Source organism: Suillus discolor, assembly GCF_016758755.1.
Source record: "Suillus discolor strain FC423 chromosome Unknown F5147scaffold_62, whole genome shotgun sequence".
In the NCBI taxonomy this organism is placed as follows: domain Eukaryota; kingdom Fungi; phylum Basidiomycota; class Agaricomycetes; order Boletales; family Suillaceae; genus Suillus; species Suillus discolor.
Window position 1 is genome coordinate 27,911 of NW_024541309.1, and position 16,455 is coordinate 44,365.

Below are 16,455 nucleotides of genomic sequence, written 5' to 3' on the forward strand. Positions count from 1 at the left end.
TCTTGCGAAGATTAGAAAGTTGGCCTGAACACGCAAAGGCACGGGTGACCAGGATAGAAAGAACTGGGAGTGATAGATTGGTAATTAGGTGGGGCTCCTGCCATTGGATCGTAAGAGGGAATGAGTATCAACTATGAATGCCAGGAATGAGAAGATTATAGCCATAACGGCAATGCATGACGTAGATGAAGAAGTACTGGTAGTACAGCAAGCAGATCGTCAGGAGAGTACGCAGAAATAAGTTGTACATAGAACAGAAACGGAACAAGGGATGACGTCTCGCGCTGGTAGTAACCACGGCAGTATGGGACAACCTTCAGGCAATCTGCGGCTGGCGTGCGCCGTCACCTCGACTTGCCGCGAGAATGCCGCGGGTGTGCACGACGAAGATTGCAAAAGTTACGAGAACCCTAATAAGAATACGAACAAGGAAGCGATATTAATAGATTATATCAACGATTCCGTGATACATACAAAATAACCCAAGCGAAGACATCTAGCGCGATAATTTGACCGCTGTACACGAAAAGGCTTTGGGCACTAAAAAGATACAAGGAGAACGATGAGTAATAGGAAGATGTACCAACTTGCGATTCAGTTGTCCACCAAGAGCTGCAGTTAAACTTGCAGCGCCCACGGCCCAGAAGACCCATGTTAGACACAGGCTATAGCGAGTTGATCAGCAATTTTGACTCGTTGCAAAGGAGGTCTACGTACAAGAAAATATGAAAAGTCATACTACCCAAGATACTGTTTGGAGGAGGAAAGAAAAAAATGCGGTAACTAGAGTATATGAGCGTCCATGTTGAAGTGAACAATATAAAATGAGTGCAGTCTCGTCCAGCTAGACTGAAGTAGTTATGATGAACATCAAACTGTGATGTGAGCCAGGTTGATATCGCGAACTGCCATAAGGGGTTATTATTTAGCCATTGAAATAAGAAGTGGATATACCTCGATGATATCGACGAAAACAATCAATGAGAAGGCGACTGAAATACAAATACAGCAATTGAGTAAAGTACGATAGTACAGAGGACAGGGACTCACTATTGTGTCCCCTCCGTATGTGGATATCCAAATCCACTGCGCGAGGAGATTGAATTGGCTGAGGGATGAGATTGTTGGTGTTAGAGCATCGAGGTTGAGATTTTACAAGGATTTCCAGCTGAGAATGCAATCGTAACAGCTACGAGGACGCAACGTAAGTCAAACATGAATGCCGCTCAACCAAATGATCACCTCTCTGCAGATTTCATTTTAGAATATATTCGTTTGCTTACGAGCGGAGACTCACAGAGCATGTTCATTCTCTATTTTCTGAATCCTAGAAAGCAGACCTTCTTCAACTATGCGAGATGTCTTAGAGTCGAGGTCTGCGTAAAGTTTGCAGGTACGAAGCTTGTCACGAAGGCGACAACATTCTGCTTTTTCGCGCTCGATCTGGTCTTGAAGAGCTTTGATTCGCTGGAGGGAGGTTACTGCAGCTCGTAGTGGAATATGCTAAAAGTGCCGTATGTGAGAAATTGGCAGCAAACGTTGCTTTGGCGGTGCGCCCGCACAACGAAAAGGACTCACAGAATTTGGATTACCCGATTGAGATTTCAGCCATTCTTGCACCTCGGTGACTACTTTGACAGCTTCTGCGTCGGGCGTGTCTTCGCCTGAGACTAGAGACATACGATGCAAAAGGAGGCTAGCATGCTGATCATCGTTAGTATCTTGTTCAGCATCTTGTTCAGCATCGTCTTGTTTGGATGGATTGGCGAGGTAGAGTTTCTTGACACGATCTGGCCGGAAAGGTTCGCGGCAGAGAGGACATGCACTTAGGGGCAAGGAGCGAAGGCATCTGGGATTGAAGGGTCGCATATAAGAGGAGAAACATGATTGCTGGGAGTAACATAGCTTGGAGTAGGAACGCACGTGAGACAGAATATATGACCACAGGCAATTGCATGTGGAGAATGAGCAGCTTCTGAGGAGATGGAATAGGGATCAAGGCAGACATCACAGCAACTTGCAGGATGAACGACAAGCATACCTAGCTCACAAGAGAACTGTACTACTTACAGGCTCCCCACCACTGCTTCGAATGTGTGGAGCGTACCGTGAGGCGTTGAGCAGGTGTGGACTTTAATTAGAACCGGTGCAAATTTCAAACCCAGCCTGAGCACAACCTTATGCCCCTCACGCGGCTGGCCCAGAACTGTGCAAAAGCCACTCGACTGTGACGACTTAATCCTATCTATTCGGAAATATGTGGATGAGCATCCACCATGCGGTCATTACTGATACAGATATCAAAGGACTCCTACTCATGTTTTCGGTAAGTCTACTTCTTCTTTTCTTGGCTAACTGGATGGGGTGTCACGAAGTGAATCGCTGGTGCTGTGTCCACCGAGGTAAGATAGAGGCTGGTGATGCGGCGACGGTCATCATTTTCATCTGCCTGAACGGTAGAATCTTCTGGACATTCCACCCTAGAGTTGAAATGTGAGGGACAGCAGGGTTATAAGCAATTTGAATCATACCTTGCACTGAAGTTGATGTGAGTCATACGCTCAGCAGGAGCGGCGCGAACGCGGAACATCATGCTACGAGTGACAATTAAAGTTCCGGCAACCACCGAGGGCTATCAATAGGCGTTTGATGGCGATACCATAATGTTGGGCATGAAGACTCACTTCGTCCGGACGATTACCAGTGGAGATAACGTTCTCCCAAGAGAGTGCAACTCCTTTGGCGGCGGCCTTGCGCGATGAGATGCTATCCCTCAAAGCATCAAGTGTCGAAGGTGCATGGTTCACATGGACCTCGCAAGAGGGGGAGAATGCAGTATCGAAGGCGTTAACAAATAGCTCGTCCTCTCGCGCTTCGTAGAGAGCGCCGAGGTGGGATTGCGTCCAGGATATGAAGTCGGGCTTAGACATATACGGTGATTGCTGTGAATTCGAGCTCAACACTGCGCTTTTGTGATACAAAGCGCGATTGTGGAAGAGATTGGCTGTAGCTGTTGAAAGAGTCGAGCGTGTGGAAGTCTGGAGAATTTGACCTAAGATGATGATGGAGCAAGTACAAAATCGGATCATGTTCTGAGGTCTATGTCATGGAGTAGAAGTGGAAACTTACAATAAAGATCCCGATCAGTGAGTTCACGTTCAACCTGATCCTTCAACTAGTACTGACCTTCAAGCAAATAGTGTATAGGCAATTGAACAGTCGAAGTACTGTGGATCTGGTTCGTATCATTAATTGCTGATCATAATGATTGTAAGTGCTGAACCGAGGAGTGTTCAACGATTCGGAAATAGACTCAAACGTGACAGCAGTACTGTCCCACGTTGTTCCGAAACGTCCATGTCAGATCTAGCAAGTCGACCAGAAGGAAACATAAAAACCAAGTGACCTGTTCGCATTAGGCTGGGGGCTTGAAGAAGATATGTTCATCTCATTTGGTTCTACTGATACGAATCATAGCATCTTACCCCTCTTCCGATATTCTCTTCCCATGACCCAGTTGGCATTGATTGTGTATACGATGAAGCCGGATTTCCTTTACAAGATCATCTCGACCTGGAGGGTCCTGCGGTCCTGATCAACTCCCACTGGCAACCTAACCACGTGCCGCTTGTTCCTCATGAACGTGTGTACGTTCGATCAGAATCATGCCTTTCTTCTTCGCGTTCTCACCTGCCGGCCATCCATTCGCACACTGAATGTACCCATATTCTCCCTCTCTATGGGAGAAGATAGAGGGGAACCTGGGAGGAGGATCGTTCGAGCACAAGAACAAAACACCTTACGATGGTCTGTTGTACATATGGAATTTAGTCTCTAGCGGGCAAACAGGATGTGCTTTGTGACATGCTCGACCTTTGATCAGCTAGGTGAGTGCGTGTACATGCGTTGTTTCGTTTATGTATTCTGATACCCTGCACGGAGCCTGTGGTGAAATCTTGCGGACTAGGTTGGTTCCTCTAGCGAGACGTTGATTTTGATTATAACCCCCTCGATCGATAGACGCGAGGATCTAGAAGCATTTACGGCTACGTGCGGTTGCGTCGAATGAAGATCCCCAAGGGGAGGGACTTTCGATGCATCCTCCCTATCATCTTTGCCGCAAGCGATCCTTTCGAAGATTTGAAACGCACAGCCGGATGAGACGAGCAGCTTACCGAGGATGGCCTGATTCATTGGTTCGGAATTTTTTGGAGTACCCTTTCTGTATTACAATGGAAGCGACTAATGACTAAACCATCATTTCGAACTGTATGCCATCGAAGCCGCTAGACCACTCGAATTTTCTGTTGATCATTTTTCTCGTGTATCGATCACGAGGCATGCTGAATTTTCTGGTGACCTCCGTTTGTGCGTTAGAAAATTTCTCTCTGCGTTGGGTTCGAGATGCACTGGCACTGTCCTTGCTTGGCCAACCGTCATAATCATTATCAAATAGGAGTGTGTATGTGTTTCTGTGCACGCTGTACCGCGCAAGTACTCACAACACACTCTGTATAGCCTTTGAACGTGTTTCGGTTAGAAGGGGGCATTGAGGTTGACGGAAAGGGGTAAATCCGAGGGCTTTAGAGCCTAGTCTCCTGCCATGGAGTCTGGAGCTCGTGGCTCAGAAGAAACAACCTATTGCGGTTCCAGAAGGCATGCAACCGATTTTTTCTGCTTCGACCGTACTACTGGCGGCAGAGCTAGCTAGCTATAGTGTCGATGCGCTCCTCAGACTAAATATTTTTTGTGGCCCTGAATTCATTTCCAGGACTTAGTTCTCGCAAATCTCCTTTCCTGGCTATTTAGCGTCATTCCCTCCAAATGACGTAATTCCAACCGGGACTGCGTTGAGCTGCGCTTGAACTGCGCATACGGTATGAAACTGTTCGGACACTGAAACACGCTTCATGATTAGTACCATCATGAACTACAATCCAACTCAATTGATTGCTGTTTTTCTCTGCCTGTCATCCTCTGCGTATGCGCAGGCTTCCGATACGTATAGCTACAATTGGAGTGGACGGATCGCTGGGATTGTAGTCGGTGAGATATTCTTGACCGTTATCAAGAGCATTAACCGAACGATAGGGATAATTTTAATCTGCAGGCGTCGTGTTCTTATTCTTATTACTCATAGTATGCTGTATAGCTACGAGTCGACGTCGACGTAGTTCGATGCCTTTCGTCACCAAGCCGCCGACGAATCCTCAGCCAGGTCCACCTTACTCACTTCCAATATGGCATGGAGCGCAGACGTATGCACCTCCGCCTCCACCTGGTCACCCGGCCAATACCGCAAACATGAATCCATACGATAATGAGTATCCTGGATCACAACCCCCTCCCCCTCCCTATGTGAAAGGAGAAGGAGCCAAGATGCCGCAGGAAACACATTACTCCTCGGTAAGTAGTAGCATCTTTATCAAACCATGCTCCATACTCATGCCGCTACCCATAGCCTCCAGGTCCCCCGCCGGCTGCACATACGGTGAGCCAATAATATTAAAGGGAAAAGGTTTTAACCTTATCACGTTTTTGAGCAGAGAGAGAACAATCATTTTGTATGAGGTCTCACTACTCAGGAACGGGTGAATTGCGGAATAGTTCCGCGGCATCTATTCTTGCTTCAGTATGCAATTCAGATATATGATCCCCCTACTAGGAATGGTCAACGTTAACCATTGTGTATCTTTCATGTCTTCTTAGTGTATAATACTGACTGGGCTATTTGTGTATCTAAACCTAATCACACCTTTAGTTCAGTCATACGACCCTTACTATGCATTCACACAATTTATCCTACCTACCCAGTCCGGATGGGCTTCGCGGGTGCTAGTGTGTAAAATACCACCCGGCGGTCATCGATATTGATCAGTCATCTCCAAGTAATTGGCCTCCGCCGCGGGCTCATCAAACAAGAGTAACGTCATGACCAGTGCCAAGGCGTTAACTCCCATTTCCCTGAGTTTCCCCCCGGAAAGCCGACCGATGCAAAGGCAAATCAACACTAATTATCGGTGGCCGCGAGAGCCTGCACTAACGAGGCACGTGAATCGAAGCGGCCAGACTCTTCTCATGCGGCCTTCTATCGGCCAATGAATCTCGTTTCAGCCAAATGTCATGATGCAACCACAGGAACCGCTTGATTGTCAAACTCTATTGGGTCAAGCTTTCGAAGGCCATCATCTATGCGTGCAACCTGTGCGAACTACGAGGTTACATACTCATGACAGAGAAGCGTCCACGGAGCGAGGCTAGACAATAGATCGCCAAGACCTGCCCCCACGTCTCGCTTCCCGGGAACGGGCCGGAAAAGTGGTGGTAGCCCTTTGCCAAATCTCCAGCATGCTGGAGGTATGCGGAACATGTTAGGGCAAGGAATGGTTTCCAATTTTCCAATCCTGATAGCATCAATCAGAACATTCCCGTGTGCTTGATCGTGGCGTCCATCATGGCGACACCTGAAACATTGTCAAGATAGGAGCGGCTTTGCGACACGGTGATTGATCGGCCAGACATCGCATGTGATCGTAAAGTTCCTAGTGGACCATATGGCAATAGAAGATATCTCATGAGTTTAGGGATTGGTGGGAGATCAGGGTGGAGTCAGGAGCTTCGAACACATGTGTAAGGATCTCCACATAGGACGATCCTCCGAGCAGGCAATCACCGAATGGATGTCGTGAAACATTGCGCGTACCATGTGACCGGATCGTATTGGTTGGATAGCCTCGATCTTGAGAGTAGATGGACAACTAACATATTGCGGGATTCCATATGTTCGTCACGGCATGCCTTTTGGAGAGAGAGATATGACAGAAGACAGCACAACAAAAGACAGTACGACAAGAGGCAGGAAGCCTCAAGGAAGACAGGAGATCACCGGGATATCTCCGTGGCAAGAGATAAGAAGATTACGTTGTCTGCCGTTCGTATGACGGGCAGGCGCCTGTACGGAAGTCCGAGGGAGTAAAACAGCTCGGGTTTCGTGTGTGAGAGCAAACAGTACAGTCACTGACACAAGCCACATGTTCAGGAGATCGTGAAAACGCCATCGACACAGAGGATATCGAATAAAGGAAATTGTAAGGTATCATTAGGGTTGTGGAGTGGGTAAGCAAGGAACTTTGCCACCTTTGATTGACCCATGGCGTGCCGCCGGCATCTCGGAACGAAGACGGAGTAAATCAGCGAAGCTACTGAGGATTGGGCAAGTTGCTGAATAATTCATGTCGGACATAGGAAATAGGGATTTGTACGGGGAGAAATTTGGGGGTATGCGGGTTCGGTTTGCGATAACAGACTCCTGTACGCTTTTGAAAGGCCATCCGATGTGCCCTAATCAACGGCTATAGCAAACAAATTATTGCTCGCTGAGTTATCGCGACAAAAATAATTATCGCTAACCGTATGGAACACTAGGCTAGGTACTCTGAGCTTGAAGAAAGTGATCGAGGACATGGATCCTGAAATATCTAAGTGGGGGGAAAGGTCGCTTCGCATCCGTCGACACGGTGCTTTTCGAGAATCTGGGTGAGAGTGAAATGTCTATATTAGAACATACGGTTGCAATTGGGATCAGATGGGCTATAGATGAAGCTGCGGATGGCGAGAAGACTTACGGGAAGACCGGGAATGATGGAGACGCGAGGCAGACAAACAAGCGCATAGGATATGGTACTTAGTAGGCGTGGAAGTATATTGCACGGCGGCCTGGTAGGGATTGCGTGATTATCACACACTATGCGACATGGAACACACAGGGGCGCCGTTTGAACGCGCCAGGGTTCTGCAGTAGCATTAGTTCGTCGTTGAGCGAGTGTTGTAGTATGCTACATTGACAAGCTTCAGAGGGGCCAAATTAATGGACAGAAATACGCACATGAATATGAATGTTCCAAAGATAACAAGCTAGCTTGTTATTTTGGGCGATATCATAATTTTGGGTTATTCAGCGATCATAAATTCGCTTTGTAGGAGTGACGTCGCTTCGCAGCTGAGTAGCACTCAAACTCGATCAGGTACGACAGTCCGGCCGACTTGGTATGAATGCCGGTTAAAAATCGGTTCACTAGCCAAAAGTCAGCTGCCTGGGATGAAGAAACGGGCGTCCTTGGATCCGAACCTGGAGTCAGAAGACCTATGTAGAAGGCACGATCATTGACGAAACAAGGGGTGTGAAGTAAGATCGGTTGCAGTGTCAGTTGAAGTGTTGGATAAACCTACTGCGCAGATAGTAACTAGTGGTTTAGTAGTATTACTACGCGGACATGAAAAGGTGTGCCTCCGAGGGACTCGACTCTCGCTGGGTTGAATCGAGGTTAGGCTGCGGAGATGCGGGATGGCGAGTTAGTGTGAGAAAAAGGGTAGAGATGATGATTCATAGGAAGCTTACTATTGGATGAATCAGACTGACATTTCAACGAAAGATGTTTAACCAAATTTGGTATTTTAGCTTGATCTTTTCATGAACTTTACTTCCTAATTTGTATAAAATGATAGAATCCGGTGAAATCCGGGACTGTGGCCTTAATCCCGATCTCTGAATCTGATGAGCGCCGTTTGCAGTTGCTTGGGTTTCGGCACCCGTTCGCGGAATTACTTGCCGCCAGTGAAAGATCCAAACTTCAAAGACAAGGCTCCCATCCTCTCGCCCACTGCCATCTCTCTTCTGTACTCCCATCATCTCTCCCTTCATCGTCTCTTCATCCCTTTCGATAGTAAAATGGGCAGGAGAAAAATTGAGATCCAACCGATCACCGTAAGTTTCATTTTTATTATGTAGTTGGCCTGCTGCTATTCTCGGTCGCGGTTGTGCCAGCGCGCTTTACTCCAATTTTACTTGACCTCCTCTTGATCCATCATTAACGTCCCTCTCTGTAATTCTTAAACATAGCACGAGCGTAATCGTTCAGTAACTTTTTTAAAGGTAAGCCTTTGGCTATTTTTGCCATTAATAGCTTGGCACCTGATAACTTATAATTATCCTCACCTCCTTACAGCGTAAGAATGGTCTCTTCAAAAAGGCCTATGAACTTGGTGTCCTATGCTCTGTTGACGTCGCCGTCGTCATCTTTGGCGAGTTTTTTCATATCCCATATATGTCTCCTTCCTAACATGAACATCATCACCATCAGAGGAACGTGCGGGTCATCACTTGAAACTTTATCAATACTGTTCTGGCGACATCCACGATATCATTCAGCGTCACGTTCGCGTAAGTAATTTCTTTTCCTTTTTGGTCTGTTCTTTACCGACTTTTTTCTTGCTCAGTACGATGGAGAGAAGGATACCCGCACTCCCCACGATTTCGCGAACAACGCCAATGCCAAACTTCATCATGATGCCGATATTGACGATGACGAGGGTGACGATGACGACGACCCAGATTCTATTCCCACACGTGGAAGCAAGAGGCGCCACGAGCCCAAGTTCAAGGCGGAATACAGTAACAATGCGAAACTTCTGATTCCTTCAGGAGGTGAAATGGGTCTCAACGTTGATGTGAGATCACCATTTGATCTTTTTGTTCTCATTTCACTCACTCTGAAACAGATGGCTGATTATCACCGTCCTATGACCATCCCTCCCCCTCCCATGCCCCTTCATCACTCGTCACAGCTTCCATCATCTGGTGGGGGATCTGCACTTCCTATTTCCACAGAACGCCATTCGTCTTCCGGTCGGTTGCTCCCTCCAAACGGTCAAATTAGCTCTCAAAAGAAGCCACGTCTAGCGCCCAACGTTCATGGAGGCAGTGGCTCCAAGCTTTCAGGGGACGAGTCTATGTACAATGGTGGTTATCTCCCTTCACCCACGTCGGCTCATTCTACTGCATATCGATCGAACGGTCCATCGTCTCACCAACTTCCGTATAATGGATACATGGGAGTGTCAAACAGTCCCCCGCAGTCCTTCCTGCCTTCGACTTTTGACTTCCCGTCCTCGTCGTCCCGAGGCTCTAATTTACCGCGTAATAATAGCTACAGCAGCCAACGGTCATCGTATTCTCAACCTCAGGACCCCCAATTACAAGGAATGTATCACCAGCTAATGCGGCACAATCATTCGCCAGGTCAACACAGCCACTCAAGCGGTTTGCATTCTCAGCAGCCTCCAGACTCCTTGTTATCCACGTTTTTAGACAACGATGAGCATCGACAGCCGCAAAGCACAGGTCCACAATACGCGCCGCTCGATTGGCCCTCCCACGGGCCATCACAGCCGCCGCTGCCACCTCCCTCGCAACCTCCACAGCAAGAATCAGGTATGTTTCACATTTCTCTTCTAGTGGAAATATCCTTAGACCGTAATAGGGCCTCCTGGGGACCCTAGTTGGCTCGATTTCCTGTCGCAGAATGGATCTCAGTCAGGCGCTCAACAGCTCCATATGACACTACCCCCCGCTAATGGGCGAGATGGTCTCTCATGGGAACGAGATCGCGATGCGGAGCATTACTCCGCTGAACGCGGTGGTGACCTTCATCCGGATAAGTCTTCTAATGGAGGAACACTGATGTCGCCGCGTTCATCACGCAAACGGCCGCGTGCTGCATCAAGTGCTGCGGATGAGAAACGCTCATCGCCCAGCGCACGAGCTGTTTCAGGCCAGGATAAGATGCATGACCCTGGCAGCAGCAGTGGAATAGACAAACAAGACAAGTGACCAGGGTTATAATTTTCGAACAGTTTCTGTATGCATATGTTTATCTTGGACTCTGATTTTCTTGCGCAGCGATGTTAACGTACTTCATGACGTATGGGCTTGTCTGGACATGCCGGGATTAATGCCACCTTGTTATCGATATGTTCCCATGCACCGCGATTCGTGGCAGGTTTGCATATGATCATATTATTGTGATGGCTACTTAGACTTTTGGGACTGTTGGTGGATAATACCTGGATAATTTCAATATTACACTAGGATGTGTATTGACCCAGTGGAACAACGTGTCCGACGAAGCCTTGCAGGCGACAATGCTCGTTTCAAGGGAAATCCCTGGAAAACCGTGATCGGTTCACGAGATCACCGCAGTACTACGTAATAGGCTGCCAGTGGTATGGAGACCGATCATTTCATTTGCCTATGCAATTCGGTCCCTTGCTCGGGCGGCTAGTCCTTGTTCAGCTCGTCCGTGCTTTTCTTTTCCGGTTAGTTCAATAGTCACACGTCAACCATGCTGAGTCTGGGTTTGGTCTGGAGCTGTGGATCCTATACAACTTGGCAGCATCATGATGTGGTCAGTACTCGCATCGGGAGAGTGTCGGGCAAAGGCAAGGCGAAGGCCTTTGTTGTTCAGCGCGCCACGACATGGACCTCTCCTCCTGCCTTGCCGCTACTTCGCTACTTTTACCCAGAGGAAATATTGACCGATCGAAAAATACGTAACGGGAGGGATGATAAAATGATTTTACCAGCCTAGTACGCGACCTCTCTCAGTAGCATTGGTGATAGCCAAGTTTTGAACCATGTCTATCTGGTTTCTGGCGGCTTTGGTGTCGTCTTGTGCGGCACTCAATGCTGAGCTTATCATTTCAAACGCCATTGTCGCCCCCGACGGTTTTTCAATGAAGTATGTTGTTGACACGCGGTTGGTTGATTTCTCATGCTCAACCAACATTTTCAGTGCCATCGTGGTCAACGGCCAAACTCCTGGACCAGTCCTCACTGCACAGAAGGTAGTGGTCTATTTTATATGACTGTCCCTACCAGGAAGATTTACTTCATTAAGGGCGAACGCTTCCAAGTGAACGTCACGAATTTGCTGGTGGACGAGTCGATGAACAAGAGCACGACCGTTGTCAGTATTTTCTTGTATTCTGGAACAGCGCTGACCTCGTTTCAGCACTGGCATGGAATCAATCAGCACGAGTCGGCTGAAATGGATGGATCACCCATGGTGACTCAGTGCCCCATCACGTCTGGGCGCTCGTTCTTGTATGAATTCACGCCAGAGGACCAGAGCGGCTCATTTTGGTGAGAGATTTCATTTTACCTTGTATTCATTTATTTACCGGTGTCTCAGGTATCATTCACATTTCCAGCTCCAGTACTGTTGGTGATCTCATTCTTCACTGGTGCAAGCAAATCTCACCGCTCGTGCAGGTGAAGGTATGAGAGGAGCATTGATCATCTATGACCCAGAGGATCCTTACCTGGGGATGTATGATGTTGATGATGGTCGGTCTAAACCTTGACTACATGCGTAATTGAACATGCTAACGACAATATAGAATCGACCATCATTACTCTCATAGATTGGTAAGATCATCAGCACCTTTACTGCTTTGATTAAACCATCTGGTCAAAGGTACCACGTGAACGCCTACAACCTTGCCCTTGGTGATACTCCCGCTTCGACTCTCATTAATGGTGTGGGACGTTATCCGGGTGGACCAGCGCTACCTCTTTCTGTCATACACGTCGTGCCAGGAAAACGCTACCGTATTCGGTTAATGAATATGGCATGCCGACCAAACTACGTGTTTACGATTGACAATCACGTTTTCACAGTCATCGAGGCGGACAGTGAATACACGACACCTCTGGAAGTCGACTCGATCCAAATTATGGCCGGGCAACGGTACTCTTTTATCCTGGTTGCAGACCAGCCGATCGACAGCTACTGGATTCATGCGATGCCCAATTATGATACTAGCTTTGCGGGAGGTCTCAACTCTGCGATACTCAAATATGATGGAGCTCCGGCAATAGACCCTATCCCCAGAAATTGGACCATGACCAACCCTTTGAGCGAAGAGAACTTGCATGCGCTGGTAAACCCTTCAGCCCCCGGTGTAGCGGAGTCCGGTGGCGCGGACGTGTCGATAAATTTGGACGCCGTATGGGATGGCCGCATGAGTTATATCATCAATGGCTACAGCTATACGTCGCCTCCCACTCCGGTCTTATTGCAAATTTTAAACGGAAATTTGGACGTTTCTGAGCTGCAACCCTATGGATCGGTTTACACTTTGCCTGCCAATAAAACCATCGAGGTGTCTATACCTGGCGGACAGCCTGAGGGACCGGTAGGCAATGCTAATACCTCCTTACCTTACGCTTCTCATGCACCATCATTCTAGCATCCTTTTCACTTACACGGAGTGAGTATCCCTTGCTATATCCTGTTAGCACTCTGATTCATGTATCGCACAGCACCCCTTCTCTGTCGTAAGAAGCGCTGGAAGTGACGTCTACAACTACGTCAATCCTGTACGCCGGGATACGACGAGCAATGGCAGATCAGGTGACAACGTGACAATTCGCTTTAGAACCGATAATCCAGGGCCATGGTTTCTGCACTGGTACGATCTCGATACTGTTCTTGTGCCTGGCTAATTCAAATGACATCTTCTAGCCACATCGACTTCCACATGGAAGAGTAGGTGTTGTCTTGCCACCATGTGATCAATCTGATTCAACTTCTTTAGGGGTATGGCTGTGATCTTCGCAGAGGATACCAGTGGTGCTGCATCAACCCTAAACGTAACGAGTAAGGCTCAGAACCGATATATTATATCGTGACCTCATTTATGGCTTCCGTAGGCACATGGAAGCAGTTATGCTCCACCAACGACCCCTCCTCACTAACGGAACGAACGGTGGAGCAGCATCGCCGACGTCATATGAAACATCGAATTGGACATTAATTTTTTGTGCAGCTTTCGGTGACCAGCATACTTAATTTGAATTTCGCCAGTGTGAATTAGCTTATCTTTTATAATCCGTCTTTCCCGTAGCACTTCAAATTGATAATGTTCCTGCTATGGAGTATGCCCGAGGATATTGGCTGCTTATGTTACAGTGCTTTGCTGCTACCTGGTCATCTATTCTTTCATAGCTTCGTAGCTAATAAATAATGCATGTTTCTATGCTATCCCTGACCACCACATTAGTGGGAGGGTTTTGTCAGATCCAGATCTCTAGGCACCTATACTCTGATGTGTAAGAACACTTTTGAAAAAATTATACAGTTGATTGATGATGACATCAATGATGAATCCCTGACTTCCTAAGTCAAAGATAGTTCTATAGGCAGTCTCTTTGGATGAACACCACACTTGCACTTTGAGTTCTGAAGGTAACAGTTTTGTAGCACCTACACAGAATCAACTCTTTACAACAGTATCATTAAGCTGCTGTGAGCTTGAGCCCAGAAACATTTTTGCTAATAATCACCATATTATTATCTTAATTATACTGTTAGGATATACTCACAGGCTGCATAGTAAAACAGATGAGTTGTGAGACTGTTGTACTGCAGCAAAGTTAATGTTTACAATTTACAATATGTAGTTTGCAGTTTGCAATGTGTAGTGCAAAGGAATATATATAGCCTATTCAGTGTTTATGATGTGTAGTCTGCAGTTTGCAATGTGCGATGCAAAGGTAATCATCAGTAAACTTGAAGAGATAAGAAACCAGTAGATTTGACATAGTACAGATAAGGCAAGTCACACTATGACATCTCCAACCCTCTCCAGTAAGGGCCAGTTTTCACTGGACATGAATGTTTGCATATAAATAGTCATTTAAACACTAGAGAGGTGTATGGGCCCATTCCTCTTGATTGGAACTGAACTGATTCCTTTGCACAGGTGCACCCTTACACAAAGATGGCACTGGGCCTTAGGGATTAGCATGGGTATCCTCAACCCACGTGGGTCGTGGGTGTGGGTACCTCTGGGGTATGGGTGGGGGTCTGTAAGCAAATATGACTTATTTTGAAATTTAGTAACACACATTAGACATGAATCTTAAACTCTAAACCTATACATAGTGCTCTTATGATCATCACAGCATGCATCCTACATTTTTCTCAGGCACTGCCAAGTGTATTACAAAACTACCAGACAAAGCTAAAGCTGCACTAGACAAGAAGCGGGAAGGCTCGTCAAACAAACAAAAGAATAATGAAAGTGCTGCTAGTAGTTAGGGACCAGCAAGGGTAAGGGTACTTGAGGGTAGGGGTAGGGGTTTGGATCTGGAGACCCCTGTACCCCTGGACAATTGGTAGGTACCCCTGGGAATATATCCCCAAATTGATTACCATAGGAGTGATGGATAAGTATAAAATTTTCAAGTTGTACATTTGCCTTTAAATAGTGATATATGTGATTGTAAAAAGTGTTACCCTGGGGTATACCCACCATGGGTGTGGGTAGGGGTATCTATCTCTGGTACCCTTCAAAAAACCCACACCCACATGGTAGGTGGAGGTATATTGGTAGGTAAGGGTAGGGGTATCACCTCAGATACCCCAGGGTATACCCACACTAATCTCTACTGGGCCTACCGTCTTCTGCCTCAAAAGTACGTATTGCTTCACTCCGGGTCTTATCTCATGCTCAGCCACCATCCATGCAGATAATTCTCGCTCAAACAGATCGAGACCAAGGGATACTCCGGCTTCTCAAGAATTTAGGTCAAGTGTACAATTTCATGATGCAAGACAAGACTCTCGGCGGAATTCCGTCGATGCAGGGGATCATCAGACAGATAGTTCAGCAGACTCTGGAGTGCTCCCAGTTTATCAAAGATTACTCTGCAACAAAAAACTTCTGTGAGGAATCCATGAATTATTGTGCTTTGCTTGCTTGCTCATTCATTACCTATCCTCTACTATTGTTGTAGGGAAGAGACTCAGAAAAAACATTATCTCAGAAGCAGAAAGTATGACTCAGCAGTACATTGATGTGTTGGACATGCTCATGCAAAGCTTTCGGGACCAAGTCACTCGCGATGTAGAGATATTCGTCCACTGTACAGGTAAGGGTTGCACATGCTTCCGACTTTACAGAGGAAGCACTAATGAAGTTTCATTCTGTGATGGGGCAAATACTTGGCGTACTTGAACCTCTGCCTATGGATTCCCTGAACACCATCCAAGGCCAATTTTTTTTCCAGATGAGAGCAAGCACTACAAAGTGGAGATTGTGGTGGGACATATGGGATCCCTCCTTAGTGGGCAGGCCCAGTGTAGCACTCGGATCAATGCTGGGCACGTATCCTGCTAATCTCATAGGTGTCTCTCATTATACTCTCCAACACTCCTCTTACCTTCTGAGAGTTCCATGCACTCATACATTCCCTTCCAAGGCCTGTATATACTTCTGATCCTTCATACCATGTCCTGTCCGTGTCTGTTTGACTTCGCTGATGTATTTTTACCTTGTTCATCTATTATTGATTATGTCTTAGGGGCACATACATTGTTGGCCTGTTGGAAAGCTTGATTAATACATATAGCTGCATGCCTCATGCACTATTACATGCATATCTTTGTAGTGACTCACCTCGAGTCTTATTACATTTCGGATAGCTTATCTCGCTACTATTCTCACTGTAGAGATACAACAATTGCTGGACACTACATGAAGTAAGTAGTCAGCAATATAAAAATGTGTTGTGGTCATGCACAGCCTAGTCTGCTATACTTGCAAGACAAG

General features: G+C 46.8%; 6 protein-coding genes across 6 annotated transcripts; 4 read left to right on the top strand and 2 right to left on the bottom strand.

Annotated features, from left to right (window-relative positions):
• Positions 1-69: 69 nt before the first annotated feature.
• Positions 70-2,039, bottom strand: F5147DRAFT_839662 (uncharacterized protein; the record flags this gene model as incomplete). Its single annotated transcript, XM_041444244.1, has 10 exons — positions 70-410; positions 475-540; positions 588-665; positions 718-905; positions 955-992; positions 1,051-1,168; positions 1,216-1,246; positions 1,298-1,503; positions 1,579-1,849; positions 1,924-2,039. The coding sequence occupies 10 exons, from the start codon at positions 2,037-2,039 to the stop codon at positions 317-319; spliced, it is 1,206 nt and encodes a 401-aa protein (XP_041288773.1). The 3' UTR covers positions 70-316.
• A 140-nt stretch (positions 2,040-2,179) lies between these two features.
• On the bottom strand, positions 2,180-3,305 carry F5147DRAFT_714134 (uncharacterized protein). The gene is made up of 4 exons (XM_041438452.1): positions 3,130-3,305; positions 2,685-3,052; positions 2,532-2,632; positions 2,180-2,480 (listed from the first exon to the last, which is right to left on the bottom strand). The coding sequence occupies exons 2-4, from the start codon at positions 2,928-2,930 to the stop codon at positions 2,333-2,335; spliced, it is 495 nt and encodes a 164-aa protein (XP_041288774.1). The 5' UTR covers positions 2,931-3,052; positions 3,130-3,305; the 3' UTR covers positions 2,180-2,332.
• A 1,524-nt stretch (positions 3,306-4,829) lies between these two features.
• On the top strand, positions 4,830-5,794 carry F5147DRAFT_763268 (uncharacterized protein). Its single transcript, XM_041440628.1, has 4 exons — positions 4,830-5,046; positions 5,111-5,406; positions 5,462-5,491; positions 5,547-5,794. Exons 1-4 carry the CDS (start codon positions 4,911-4,913, stop codon positions 5,568-5,570), a joined length of 486 nt encoding a protein of 161 aa, XP_041288775.1. The 5' UTR covers positions 4,830-4,910; the 3' UTR covers positions 5,571-5,794.
• Positions 5,795-8,597: 2,803 nt separating this feature from the next.
• Positions 8,598-10,949, top strand: F5147DRAFT_714144 (uncharacterized protein). Its single transcript, XM_041438453.1, has 7 exons — positions 8,598-8,764; positions 8,900-8,932; positions 9,006-9,081; positions 9,141-9,220; positions 9,277-9,507; positions 9,559-10,270; positions 10,320-10,949. The coding sequence occupies exons 1-7, from the start codon at positions 8,729-8,731 to the stop codon at positions 10,667-10,669; spliced, it is 1,518 nt and encodes a 505-aa protein (XP_041288776.1). The 5' UTR covers positions 8,598-8,728; the 3' UTR covers positions 10,670-10,949.
• A 181-nt stretch (positions 10,950-11,130) lies between these two features.
• Positions 11,131-13,995, top strand: F5147DRAFT_617794 (TvLac7). The gene is made up of 13 exons (XM_041432560.1): positions 11,131-11,576; positions 11,631-11,682; positions 11,736-11,804; positions 11,850-11,980; positions 12,030-12,058; positions 12,110-12,184; positions 12,238-12,265; positions 12,315-13,035; positions 13,090-13,110; positions 13,163-13,311; positions 13,365-13,388; positions 13,438-13,499; positions 13,553-13,995. Exons 1-13 carry the CDS (start codon positions 11,473-11,475, stop codon positions 13,654-13,656), a joined length of 1,569 nt encoding a protein of 522 aa, XP_041288777.1. The 5' UTR covers positions 11,131-11,472; the 3' UTR covers positions 13,657-13,995.
• Positions 13,996-14,647: 652 nt separating this feature from the next.
• F5147DRAFT_656115 (uncharacterized protein) lies at positions 14,648-15,640 on the top strand (the record flags this gene model as incomplete). Its single annotated transcript, XM_041434054.1, has 6 exons — positions 14,648-14,710; positions 14,787-14,925; positions 14,950-15,019; positions 15,113-15,215; positions 15,238-15,319; positions 15,393-15,640. 6 exons carry the CDS (start codon positions 14,648-14,650, stop codon positions 15,638-15,640), a joined length of 705 nt encoding a protein of 234 aa, XP_041288778.1.
• Positions 15,641-16,455: the final 815 nt, after the last annotated feature.

Bases quoted from the DNA above. Each gene is read 5' to 3' on its own strand.
- F5147DRAFT_617794 (XM_041432560.1), top strand. From the start codon at position 11,473: ATGTCTATCTGGTTTCTGGCGGCTTTGGTGTCGTCTTGTGCGGCACTC. The intron at 11,683-11,735 runs GTAGTGGTCTAT...TACTTCATTAAG, and splicing joins CAGTCCTCACTGCACAGAAG to GGCGAACGCTTCCAAGTGAA. The intron at 12,266-12,314 runs GTAAGATCATCA...ATCTGGTCAAAG, and splicing joins ATCATTACTCTCATAGATTG to GTACCACGTGAACGCCTACA.
- F5147DRAFT_714134 (XM_041438452.1), bottom strand. From the start codon at position 2,930: ATGTCTAAGCCCGACTTCATATCCTGGACGCAATCCCACCTCGGCGCT. The intron at 2,633-2,684 runs GTGAGTCTTCAT...GCCTATTGATAG, and splicing joins CTGGTAATCGTCCGGACGAA to CCCTCGGTGGTTGCCGGAAC. The intron at 2,481-2,531 runs GTATGATTCAAA...TTTCAACTCTAG, and splicing joins CACATCAACTTCAGTGCAAG to GGTGGAATGTCCAGAAGATT.
- F5147DRAFT_763268 (XM_041440628.1), top strand. From the start codon at position 4,911: ATGATTAGTACCATCATGAACTACAATCCAACTCAATTGATTGCTGTT. The intron at 5,047-5,110 runs GTGAGATATTCT...TTTAATCTGCAG, and splicing joins GATCGCTGGGATTGTAGTCG to GCGTCGTGTTCTTATTCTTA. The intron at 5,492-5,546 runs GTGAGCCAATAA...GTTTTTGAGCAG, and splicing joins CCCCGCCGGCTGCACATACG to AGAGAGAACAATCATTTTGT.
- F5147DRAFT_714144 (XM_041438453.1), top strand. From the start codon at position 8,729: ATGGGCAGGAGAAAAATTGAGATCCAACCGATCACC. The intron at 9,082-9,140 runs GCGAGTTTTTTC...CATCACCATCAG, and splicing joins CGTCGCCGTCGTCATCTTTG to AGGAACGTGCGGGTCATCAC. The intron at 9,508-9,558 runs GTGAGATCACCA...ACTCTGAAACAG, and splicing joins AAATGGGTCTCAACGTTGAT to ATGGCTGATTATCACCGTCC.